Here is a 13,059-nt window from a genome sequence, read left to right on the forward strand (position 1 = left end):
CCAGAGACTCCACTAGACTGCCAAAGGGCTCTGTCACACAAAAATGTTTGAGGACCTCTGATTTATATCAAGGTCAGCTGAAGCTCATCATTCAACGTATGAATTCTAATTCACAAATCCTGAACTTTGTAGAAGATAACATCTTTTGATGCAATTCTAACAGATGAGGCTTTTTTAAGAATAAAATTCCAATTCAGTTTTTATCAAAGTTAACAAGTAACTAAGACTGTTTCATATGCTCAGCTTTACTGGTTAATACTTTTATCTAGGCAACTTGGAATGGACAGGTGGATGTTTCTGAGAAAACCCTAAAGAACAGTTAGCAATAAAATATCCTTTGTTGACACTTCCAACAAGCAAATCATTTATTTCTTTATCTAGAAGATTACACTTTGTTTACAAACTATTAGGCACCAGGTTTTAAAAGAAATGAAAGGGACTGAATTTCACAGATATGTGTGAGTTTCACAGGTTTGGCATTCCATAACAGCAAGTCAAGATCAGTGGTCATTGCCTTCCCTTGCAAAAACCAGGGATCAAGATGGTATGCTTCCCTTAGATAAGTTGACATTAGACTTTTAAGGTTACATACAAGCAAGAATTTAGTTAGCTAGCACTGTGAATATTAGCTGACTCAAAGGCATAAGGGTATATAGAGCAACAGCAGTAAGACTTGTCCCTATCCTGTAAGCTCCTTGAGGGCAGGGACCATCTCATTTATGTTTCTGCATGTACAGTGCCTACCACACGACAAGAGTTTACTAAATGCTTACTGATGGATGACTACAAATATGCCCCTATAGCTGATAATAAATTTCACCTATGCATGGTGTATAATGTGACATTCCCCTTAAAATAGGTGAAACCCAATCCCTCTATCTTATGCCCAGATCCTTCCAAACCCAGTTTCTGAACAAAATAATATAATTAAGTATATTCTTATATTAATTTATCATAGAATCATTTATGTAAGAGAAATTCCGCATCTTGCAACAAAGTCCAGGTCACAAGAATATATGACATGGAATAAAGTTACTGGGGATGGTTTGATTGTTGTTTGAAGGCAAAAAAAAAAGAATGAAAGAAAAAGAATGGAAGTAGAAAGCTCAAGGAAAAGAACATATTGATTTTTATAAAGATGGCTATGAGTCAAGAATAACTGAATGGAACTGAAAAAGAAGCAAAGAGTCAATAACATGTATAAGTATGGAATTCCACATCTGTGTGTTTAGAGGAAATGACATGACAATGTGGTTTCAGTGGGCTGGAACTGAGATCTAATTTAGGGTCTGTCAACAGTTCTTTATGTTTCATTTCCTGCATTGTAATAATAATAATTGTGGGTATTTCTATAAGCTAGACACTTGCAGTGAACTATGTATACAATTGTTCATGTGATCATTAAAACACATGAAGTAGATACAGCAAGGATATAGTAAGCATCTACTTTGTTCCAGGCACTGAGATAGATGCTGCACATATAAAGAAAAAGAGAGACAGAAACAGAAGACAGACAAAGAGGGGAGATGGAGGGAGAGGGAAAGGAAGGGAAAGTGAAGAAGAGAAAAGGAAGATGTGGAGAAAGACAGGAACTCAGGCAGAAGAGAAGGAGGGTGGGAAGGGAAGAAGAAGAGGAGGAAGGAAGGAAGGAAGGAAATTAGGGGGAAGGAGAAAGGGAGGGAAGGAAGGGAGGGAGGAAGGCATGAAGGAAGGCAGGAAGGAGGGAAAGCAAGAAGGAAGGAAGGGAAGGAGGAAGGAAGGGAGGGAGAATTTCTAGATTCCTCCCCTCAAATAGGTTTACATAAATCATGAATGAATGAACCTAAAATAACCTAAAGTAAGTATACCACTACAAGTAGTTTCTCCCATATTAATCTGAAATATGAAAGAAACACATTGGACACAATTATAACAGAAATGGCATTTTGTTTTGTTTTTTAAGAGAAGAAAATTCCAATTTTTTTTAGCTTAAAATTTAGAAGCCAAATAGTCTGCATGCACAGCTGTGGAGGATAATATTCTTATCTGGGAAAATGGGAATGACAGAAGGATGTTTCCGAATAAAGACCTAAAGAACAATGAGCAAATTAATAAATTATCCCTTGCTGACACTTCAGACAAATAAGCTAATTGTTCATTTGCAGATGGAAAACTGATGCTTATGGGAGCCCTTGCAACTTGCAAGTGTTTCTGAAACCTCCATGATGACCCAGGCACTGCTTTAGGGGGAGTGATCCGTGTACAAGCAATATTATAATCCTCACTTACAAGAAGCTTCTAAAAGGCTGGTTAGGCCTTGGCCATAAAGTGAGGGAGGCTGAGTGATTTGCCCAAGGTCACAGAAGGAATAACGAAGCTAGCATGTGAACTCCTGGTTTCTTTCATTCCAAATCTAGCACTCTTCATCAAAACTAGTATCAATACAATCTAAAACCAACAGTATACTTCATTACTGAAGAGTCTGGAATAATCACATATTAACAACAATAACGGGACTTTGCATTCATGATCATAGCAATCCAAGGCAAGGATTTCCATCTATGCCATATATTTTCATCTAAAACATATTTTTTCTCTCATTCTTTTTCTCTTTTTAAAATATGCTTTATAACAAACAAAAAAAGATAATATGTTTGAGGTCAAGTAAAAGAGTTCAACTAAGTGACTTTTTCCCTGGAAGGCTGGCCCAGGGTTATCTCTGAAAACTGAGGCTCTTAGAGCCCCATAACAAAACTCCTGGTGGCCATACTGAAAACCAGAAATACTATTTTTTAAGGGTCTGAATGTTTTACATGACTAAAGCAAGAGGCAAAAATGATGAGTCCAGATTGGTATGTATCAGAAATATTTTGGGTAACGAATTTATTTTAAAAAACTGTTTCCACTGCATACCTCTAAATATACTGGTTTATTCCTTCACAAATTTGCCATCACGGATTCAAACAAACAAGCAGCAACATGCGGAAAGGAGTAAAATTAGCATCTATACAAATTTGTATTGATATTTCATTTACATAAAAGTACATAGAGACTCACTTTAAAAAATTAGAAGCTGAGGAAAGAAAAGCAAGATGGGAATTATCTCTGAAGAACAAGGTCTTTGTACTTTAAAAAGAAATTTTTCTATCAGGAGACACTAAAGGTCTAAAGGGAATTATTATTTGAAAATGATGGTCTTGGGATGATTTATGGAAGGAGATCAATATTTTGAATCAAATTAGTTGTCAAGAAAGAAGTAAACACACATGGGGAAAAGTACAGGGAGAATACAGTAAAATCTGTATTACAAAGTGGCCAGTCAATCTCTCCTGTGATAAAAACCAACTTACATCGCTGAGCATTTTGCTGGTTTTCAAAGCATGGTCTAAAAATAGGCTTGGGAGATATGAAACTGGATCATGCATCATCTGAGCATCTTTCTTGTACTGCACCTATAAAATAATATAGAACAAAATGCAATCCAGCAGATGACACAGTAAGCACTCTTTTAAAAGCAAAACAATTCTGTTGGCAAATGGCCTGATTAATTCCAAGTGACCACTAGATGGTACTCATTCACTTCTGAATAAGTAGAAAATTCAATTATCCAACCATTTCTCTTTTCAGATGCTGGAAAAATGTTTTGATAGGCACTCCAATTGTTCATAAAAACAAGGCAGCAAAGTTAATTGAGTCACATTTTTCAACAAATCATTGCTTTTCAAAAGCAAAAAAAGAATAAAATGTATAACTTTATTCCTCCAAACCAATCCTTTAGTGTTTGACTTATGATTTGTGAAAACATTGTTTAATCTTCTACTGATGTTGATTTCACACAAAAATTTGTAAAAATGTTATTTTTTTTAAAAGAATCAGTTTTCTTTATAATTTTTTCCCTTTTAACAAAAGCTGAAAAAACAATGAAATAGTAACAACAAAAAAGAAACTCAAGATTTGTAATTGTTATTGAAGACAAGAATATCAATTTCCAGCTACAAATATAAATTATATAAATGTGTCCTGCATATGTGATTATCCATGAAATCAAGATCCCCTGATTCCTGAACGACTTGCTCTGAGTTAAAGGTTTAAATGATTTAACAAAAGATTATTCAATAATTTTAAGATTTTTTTCAATAAAACATTTATGTTCAACTACAGCAAAATGCATGCTTTTTCCTAATTCTGGGGCATACTTAGGAATATGAAGCAAAAGAAAAGCCTAAAAATATATATTTTAGGAGATAAATGTTTTCTAATTAATTATAAAAATAATTTGAAATCTATTTTTTTAATAAAGACATTGAGGACTCAGTTTGTAGACTACAGAGTGAAGGATTATCAATTACATGGAAAATTTGTACTCTGTTCCAGTATTTTTTTTAAGAAGATTTTGGATACAGTCCTGAAAAGTTGCATCTAATTGTAATTGTTTTAATTTTATTGTATTTTCATATTGACTAACATTATTATTTTAAAGAAACATAAACAGCCTCTTGATTTGTGACAGTCATTTGGTCATTATTTTCTGCTTATGAAAACCAATAGTTACAAATGCAGAATGCAGGTTTCCTTTTTCTTTGCCCCATGATAAAGCTGTTTACTAAATAGAGAGCTGGCTTCAGTCAGAGACCCAACCTAGTACTGCCTCTGATTCACCCTAGCTATATGACAGTGTATGAGCCATTTAACCCCTCAATGTCCCCAAGCAACTTTTTAAGTGTATAAGCTACAAACTAGGTATTGATCTTCATCAGTGGATGAAGTTTCCACATTCAGAGTTCCCTACATAGATGAAATCATGAGTCTGGAAAAATGAAGGGGATGAGAAGGGGAGGGAAGAATGAAAATAAATAGGAAGAAGGGAAAGAAGGATGAGCAAGGGAAAAGAAAAGGGGCAGGCAGAAGGGGATGGGGAAGGAGAAGAGATGGTGACTCGAAGTCTATGGTCTATCTTTTCAAAAAATCAGATTATCACATGGTGGAGGTTCAACCAAATGTACAAAGTCAATTTGGTCCTAAAGTTAATCTAGGATCATTTAAAAAAAAATTTCTTAATCAACTGAAGAATTGCCACCATTTGGTTTTTGGTTTTAACTCTTTGCTGTTTAGCCCTGACATTGTTTGGAAAAGAAAGCAACTGATTTCAAAGAGAAAAAAAAAACAATGGAAATTAGTGTGTGTATACATGCATATTTATATATACGCACACACAAGCATACACATACACACAGACACATTTTACATATATACACACATATGTGTGTGTGTGTGTGTGTGTGTAAAGAGAGAGAGAGATACACACACATACAACTAAATGAAGAACCAAATCACATATTTGTTCTTTTTTTCCCCTTATGTCATTCAAAAATAACCACACACAAACCTTTGCAACAAAAAATGTCAAGTGATTCCTAATGCTGAATACAGTAGTAACACAGAGCATTTTTTTTGTTTTCTTTATTTTTTTGTTGTTTCCTTAGATGTTTCTGGTCATACACCCTCTATATATTTTAGGATAATAAAAATAAACAACTGAACTTACATCACTTGCAAGGGTAGCTGCAAACTGACTTTGCCTAAAAGAAGCACTTTCAAGAGGATTATATTGGTGTTTCTTATCCTTCATTTCATTATCAAATTTTTCTCTGTATTTGACCTGTGATCAAAAAGAAAAGAAGAATAAAGCATTTACCTTCACCCTGTAAGAGTACAACAGGTTGGTAAAGAATATGGTAGTAATACATTTGGATCAATTAAAATAACTTTAAAAATAAATTGCTAAAACTTGAAACTCTGAGCCTCCAAACACTTCCCCATATAAAGTTGTATCAGATGGAAAGGATCAAATGTCATCTTTAACATTTAAGATGATTGCCTTCAGAGATGTTACGGTAGCATGCATCCTAGCCGGCCATCGGTTACAAAGACTGTGTGCATAGCAAGGCTGACATTTCACAGGGAATGTTTGTCTTTCTGCATTACCAATATGATATAACGATGTGTATATGATACACATTTCTTTAAGCCCCTAGATGCCACCAGATATATATAGGTCAAAGAAGATTTCCCTGTATAACTTAATTCACATAAAAACAATGAAGTACATGGCAGCTTTAAAAGGTGGTCATCCACTGTTTCTAATGTCCCTTAACACTTTGACATATGTTCTTCTGCCATCAACTATGGAGTTAAATAAATTAGCTGCAGTTAATAATTCCACATTCAAATTCTCAACAAATTGTTTGCCTGTGGCTTTGGACATTTATTGTTGCAGCTGCACATATAAGGCTGAGATTTCTACTATTTAACCCATGTTATTTATTTTGGAGCTACTAAGTGGAATTACAAAGAGCCCAAAGGGCAGTGGAAAGACTTCAGTGGATTTTAACATATTATAGGATGACTTGGAAACAAGAAGTGACATGAAAGACATGGCTAGGGACAGGATGCTCATGTAGCAGAAATTAATCAAGATAGATAGATAGCCCCAGTGGTACATGGGAAAACCCTGAGATGATGAAAAACATAAGAGGAGGGCCTCTAAGAAAGACCTATGAAAAGTCATGCTGAAGAACAGCCCACACTAGTACAGGGAGAAAATGCCTGCTTCCAATCGCCCTAATGGAGGTTCCAGCTACCCTATGAGATACACACACACTGGCTGAGGGACCAAAAGCAAGTTACTCCACCTCTTTCAGTGTGCCTAGGCCTCTCTGAACGTTGTGTTCAGAGAAGTCACTGTTCTACTTTACTGAAGAAAATTTCCATACTAGAAGTTCAGCACCAATGAAATCACAAATCTGGACCAAAAAAAGGGATAATCACAAAGTAGACATGTGATAGGGAATTGGGAAGACCTCAGTCCAAATCTTGCCTCACTTACCACCTATGTGACCCTGGACAAGTCACTTAAACTCTGTGTGCCTCAGCTTCCCCAGTGCTGACATACAGATAATAATGGCATCTACTTCCCAAAACTGTGAAGTTTCAATAAGATGATATTTGTAAAGCACTTAGTACAGTGTCTAGCCGCTTAATAAGTGCATATTTCCTTCCTTCCTTATTGACTTACTCGTCCAACAACGATATCATCACATACTTTTCTTCATGTGTTTAATGCATCTCTTCTGTAGCATTTGTTGTTATTTATTTTGGAAAGTAATTTTAGTGTAAATCACTCTCATTCTCACTGAGCATGTGCCAAGAAACAGCTATCCAAAACAGAAATATCTCTAGCAAGATTTCTGGGTGGGCTATGGATAATCTTGGTAGGCACATGAAATTACAGGCCGCTGAGAAATCCTTTTTTTGACATCTTATAGATTTTCTATCACATTCCCCACAGCCACGAATTCCCGAGATTTTCCATTCTCAAGGCCCCAACCTCATTCCTAAGCCATGTTCTTCAGTGGTTTTGCTAGCCATTCCACCGACATCTTGGCTAGCTGAAGTGAGCTGCTGTGATTATATTCCTCCATCCTTCAAAAATTCTCTGGATCGTTATCCTTCTGCTACTCTTACCTCTGAAGAATGGGGCATTTGTTCTTCAGCCTTGGACCTTGGCACTCTGTGCTCTGCTAGGCTCTTACTCCTTCAGTGATTCCATTTCTCTTACATCTTCTTCCTCTCATTCCACACTGGCTACAAGTATGGCTCTAGGGTAACCCTATTTTGAATATCCTTATACCACATTTCCACCACTTCCCTTCCTTTCAAAATGCAATAAAGCTCTATGTTTAGATCTCTTCTCTTCTCTTTCCACATTTTATCCCTTATTAACCTCATCCACCCCCACAGTTCTATCCATCAGTGCAATGTAGATGAATGAAGGCTACATTCATTTTCTTTAGCCTTGACTTCTACACTTAAACAGATGGCTAATAGCCTACTCAGCACCCTAGAAAAACCACCAGCATCTCAAAGTCAATATTTCCCAAACAGAACAAATTACCTACTCTACCTACTCTTCTCTTTGACTCTTATCTGTCTATTAATGGCACCAACATATTTCCTATGCTCAAAACCAAGAAGTTATTCTTGATAGACCTCTACCTCTCACATCCAACCCCTCTAACCCAGGGCCCTCCTGGTCCCCCTCCTTTTGTGTCTTTAATCTCTCAGTGACCTCATCAACTCCCATGGGTTTGGCCATTATTTCTATGGCAATGACGCCCAAAACTAAATATGCAACCCTCATCTCTCTCCTGAACTTCAATCTTGCTTCCCCCAATTGCCTCCTGGAATCATCCCAAGAAATCTTAAACTCAACATGTCTAAAACAGAACTCATTATCTTTTCCCCTCCTCCAAATGCCTGTTTCCATCAAAGGTATCACCATATTTCAATTCAGATTTACAAAACTAGAGTTAACTCCCGAGTTTTTTTCTCTCTCATTGTCAAATTGTGATATTTTTCCCTTCACATATCTTGTGCATCCATGCCCTTCTCTCTCCTCACCCTACAACCACCTTCATTTGTGACCTAATCACCTCTCCCCCTAAATTATTTCAATTTCTAATTGGTCTCTTTGCCTCAAGTCTTTTCCCTCTACAATCCTTCTTTAGTATACCTGCCAAGCTAGTGTTTCTAAAGCACAAATCTATTTGGTTTTTTTTCTGTTTTTTATTGTGGAAGGGGGTAGTAGGAAGGAAAAAAATAATTTAATTAAGAAAAATGAAATTATGTTTTTAAAAAGAAACTGATCGAATGTAAAGGGATAAGGAGGGGTGTTGGGTATTAAGAAAATATATCCCTGTTGAATTTCAAACATTCAAAGAACATAGTTGGCTTGTTTTTGTACTTGGATAGAGAGATAAAGAATAATCTTATAAAGAACTTGCAGCCACCCAGATATAGAACATCAGATCTGATATCAGATATATTAATAAAAAACCAAGAGGCAAAACCCAAAAGTGAGAGGGAATTCCAACCCAACTACATAAACATCTATTAGAAATTAAAATACGAAAACATAAATATCTGATGAATTTTTATTTGCCTTTCTGATAATTTTCTTTAAGTGGTAATAGAAGCAATAAAAATTGCTACCTTGGATTTGAGTTGATAGCATAAAAATGTCAAAAGTCTTGGGAAAAAGCGACCATTTGATTTTTGTTTTAACATTTATTAAAAAGGAATTGAAACCCAGGACAAGAGCGATGATATCAAGAAAGCAGCTGGTCTAAGGTATTTAAATACCCTAACCCAGAAAAATTACATATGAGACCACAGAATCAAAGCTGGTACTGTTTGAAAAGAATGGGACAGATGTCAGAAGCCCAGTAAGGGATAATGGTGTCAATTTTTTTCATTCCAGTATGCCCCACCACTTCTTATCCTGACCCTTTATCTATCACTAAGGGGCCTGAGATTATTGTTGATTGTGTAATCAAGATTCCCAACAAAATCCAGAATCATTCAAAAGAGTTTTGTCTAATTCTTCACATAGGAATAACCAAATATGTAAAACAAAATTTTAATATGTTGCCATACAGATAACCTATAGATCTTATCTATCAAGTGTGTATATCTTGGATAGACATTACAAATGGACAACAAGTTGGGCTCTGCTAGGTTGCCTTTAGGAAGTCATAAAATTCGGACTCCAGGAATCTATGCGAAACAAAGGCCCATGTTTTTAATACCAATATTCTTCCTGTGGAGAGGCAACATTGTATAATAGGGAGTTCTGCTTGGAGTAAAGAAGATCTGGGTTCAAATGTTACAAACAATATGACTGCTCTTTAATCATATTATAAAAATCATGCATCAAGTTCTTTATCCAAACTGAGGATTTCTATCCATTCATGGATAGAACACATTCAGTGTAGAGAAGGCACGTAGAATCCACTCCTTAAAAGTTTGCTAAAGAATACTTATACACAACCCAAGCAGGTTTTCCATTCAACCCAACGCTTGAACAAGCCACTGCAACGAACTTCCTCCTTACTGGAGGAATGCTGTCATGCTTCAGGACAGACCAGTGTCTTAATTTAAAGGTCTGAGGCACTGCTTCTAAATCAAATGGTTCAAAGCCTTCATTACTGAGAGTGTTGGGTTTCACAAATGGATGACATCACCCACTGTTCAGATTTACAAAGGACTTAGGAAGGCACAATCCTTCAGCAAGGAGGGCAGCCCAGAAATCAGCCACTACGCTTAGAGCATTTATCATGCTCATACAAATACATGTCAGGATCTAAATGGAAAACCCGTAACTGTAACTTGATTGTCAATGAAATGTAGAGTAAACAAATAACAAAATGAAGCATAAAATTTATCTACAAGCCATCAGTTCCCAGAAATTTGGGATGGAATTAAAAGATTATAGAAAGAGGCAATCAAAAGAGAATAATAATGATTCAGGGCTTTCTGTGAACTTACTATTAAAACTGAAATATTAATTTTAAACAAAATAGCAGTTCTGCAGTCATTTCTATAAAAATAATTAACAGCATATAGATTTTGTGCCAATTATAAATGAATAGTACAATTTACAATCAAACTGATTATTACATTTTATAATTAATAAGCTGCATTTAATACTGAGTATTGGGAGTGATTTTTAAACAAGTAATTTTTATAGAAAAAATCATGAGCCTCACTTGGTATCAGTACAGAAATAAAGAGATTATTTCAATGAAATGAGGTACAATCAAACTGATTACTATATTTTATAATTAATAAGCTACATTTAATACTGAATATTAGTAGCGGTTTTTATTATATTTTAGAATTAATAAGCTATATTTAATACTGAGCATTAGTAGTGACTTTTAAACAAGTAGTTTTTATAGAAAAAATAATTATGTCTCAGTTGGTATCAGTACACAAATGCATGAGATTATTTCAACGAAATGAGGACCTGTGACTTGACAGTGTGGGTCACCTCCAGAGGAGCAGATCATTACCAAACATTGCTTTCCCACACAACGCAACTTTCATTCATGTCCTCTCATGACTTTGCCAAATAGGATCCACCTGGCATGCTAGGGGGTTTCCTCTAGGTTCCAACATTATGTGGTTCCCAGAATAGGAGAACTCAGTGGTTGTGGTTGGACAAAGATCACAAATTTGGTTTAACGTAAGCCAATCTAAAAATCACGTCACCCTGCTTTCTGCAATGTCACTATAGAAGAGGAAGTGTGTTACACAAGACCAAGGGACATATTACATTTTTCTTTGTTTCATGGACTGCCATAGTCAAAAATTCAACCCCTAGTGACCAACCTACTGGTAATGGGTAGTATATTTATGAGAGGGCCCATGAAAGACATATTAACAGGATAATAATGTTTCTGTGTGGCAAATGTAAATATTGAATTAGTCTCACTAGGAGAAGCAGGAAGAAGTAAACAAGTGACCTCAAGACATGACTCGACTTTTCTGAAAACCCAATCATTTCCCTTTTTCTTATCCCTGGGAATAGAAAGAGAAAATATCCTCCTGGTTTCCTAAAGGCCTGAATATCACACCATTTGCAGAGCATATTACAAGAATTTATCATGCAAAAGTCTAACTTTGCTGTCATGCAAGGCCAGTCTGTAATTCCCAGACCCAAACCTGACAATACAATTAAAAGCAGGACCCCACAGGTGTTCTTTCCTCAATCTCTCTTGCACAGAAAATTAAGCTTGTTGTTGAGGAAGATTTTCTAAGCGCTTTGTAATAATGTTTTTGTGCCACTAGCTAAGCTGACCTATGTAGAAAAGGAAGAAGTGCTTGCATGGCCACGCTAGAAAGAAAATAGACACTCTAGAACAAAGAAATGCTTCTAAGGCATTCCTACCATAGAAAAATGAGAAATGTCAATGCTATATATGCATTCTGCAGTTTGAAATATACTGATAAATTATTTGATACTGAGGAGTAGAGAGGTTTTTGTTTTGTTTCAACAGAGATTCAGCTTTTCTCTTTTGCTATTATTTCTTGGTTAGAGAAGATGATTTTATGTTTCTGGGCATTTTTTCTCCCTTTCTCTGCCCTGAAGTGTAGCTCAGTCGGAATTAACACATTTCTCTCACTCTCTCCTCCTGAGGGTTAAGAGATTCAGACACTTGTTTCTTCTACCTCACTAGGAGATGCAAAATACACTAGCAAGACCATTGTCCAAGAGGGCACTGGGAATTTTTTATTGCTCTGTCCAATCTTCCTCAAAGTGCTTTCATTAGTATATGGTTGTTAACGGGATATTGTTGTGCTATAACAAATGATGAGCAAGATGATTTCAGAAAAACCTAGACAGACTCACACATGAACTGATACAGGATGAAGTGAGCAGAACCAGGAAAGCATTATACATAGTAACAGCCGTATTATACGATGAACAACTGCGAATAACTTAGCTGTTCTCAGCAATGCAATGATCTAAGATAATCCCAAAGAACTCATGATGAAAAATGCTATCTACCTCCAGAGAAAGAACTGATGGCATCTGAATATAGATTAAATCATACTATTTTTCACATTTTCTTTAAGTTCGAGTTTTCTTCCACAAAATGACTAATATGGACATTTTTACGTGACTGCACACATATAATCTATATCAGATTGCTTATTGTCTTGCAGGGGAGGAAGTGAAGAATAGAATTTGGAACTCAAAACTTTAAAAAAATGAAATGTTAAAAGTTGTTTTACATATAATTGGGGGGAGGACTTAAAAAATTTTAAAAGCACTTTCACTACAAGCTGCAGTCTCTACTTCTGTCCCATAGTCTATCTCTAGGAATGTGTCGTTCCCCCTCCTTAGCCTGTTCTCTTTTCTATGTATATGTCTTATCTGCCAGGCAAAAAAAGAGAGGGAAAAAAACCATCCTTTTATTTTTCTTGGAGATAAGATGAAGAGATGCAATACTACAATTAGGTAGATTCAGAACTGGTTGGATGTCCAGACCCAAAGATTACGCAATTAATGGCTTTATGATCACTTGAAAGGAGAGATCTAGGATCTGTGCTTGACCCTGTGCTGTTTAATCTTTTTGTTAATGACCCAGATAAAGGCAGAGATTATAATCATATTAAAGTTGCAGATGACACAAAAGCATGGAAGATAGCTAACACACTAGGTGAGTCAGGATT

At 35.8% G+C, this 13,059-nt stretch overlaps 1 protein-coding gene across 2 annotated transcripts in view; it reads right to left on the reverse strand.

Annotated features, from left to right (window-relative positions):
- The window catches only part of NEBL (nebulette), a 144,005-nt gene that overhangs the window by 80,863 nt on the left and 50,083 nt on the right, over window positions 1-13,059 (reverse strand). For both annotated transcript variants that reach the window (XM_036761958.1, XM_036761956.1), the window contains 2 exons: window positions 5,525-5,638; window positions 3,330-3,431 (listed from right to left, as the gene is read on the reverse strand). In XM_036761958.1, the coding sequence (XP_036617853.1) occupies window positions 3,330-3,431; window positions 5,525-5,638 (216 nt within the window). The remainder of the gene's footprint in view (window positions 1-3,329; window positions 3,432-5,524; window positions 5,639-13,059) is intronic.

This window comes from Trichosurus vulpecula, chromosome 5 (genome assembly GCF_011100635.1).
Source record: "Trichosurus vulpecula isolate mTriVul1 chromosome 5, mTriVul1.pri, whole genome shotgun sequence".
NCBI lineage: Eukaryota > Metazoa > Chordata > Mammalia > Diprotodontia > Phalangeridae > Trichosurus > Trichosurus vulpecula.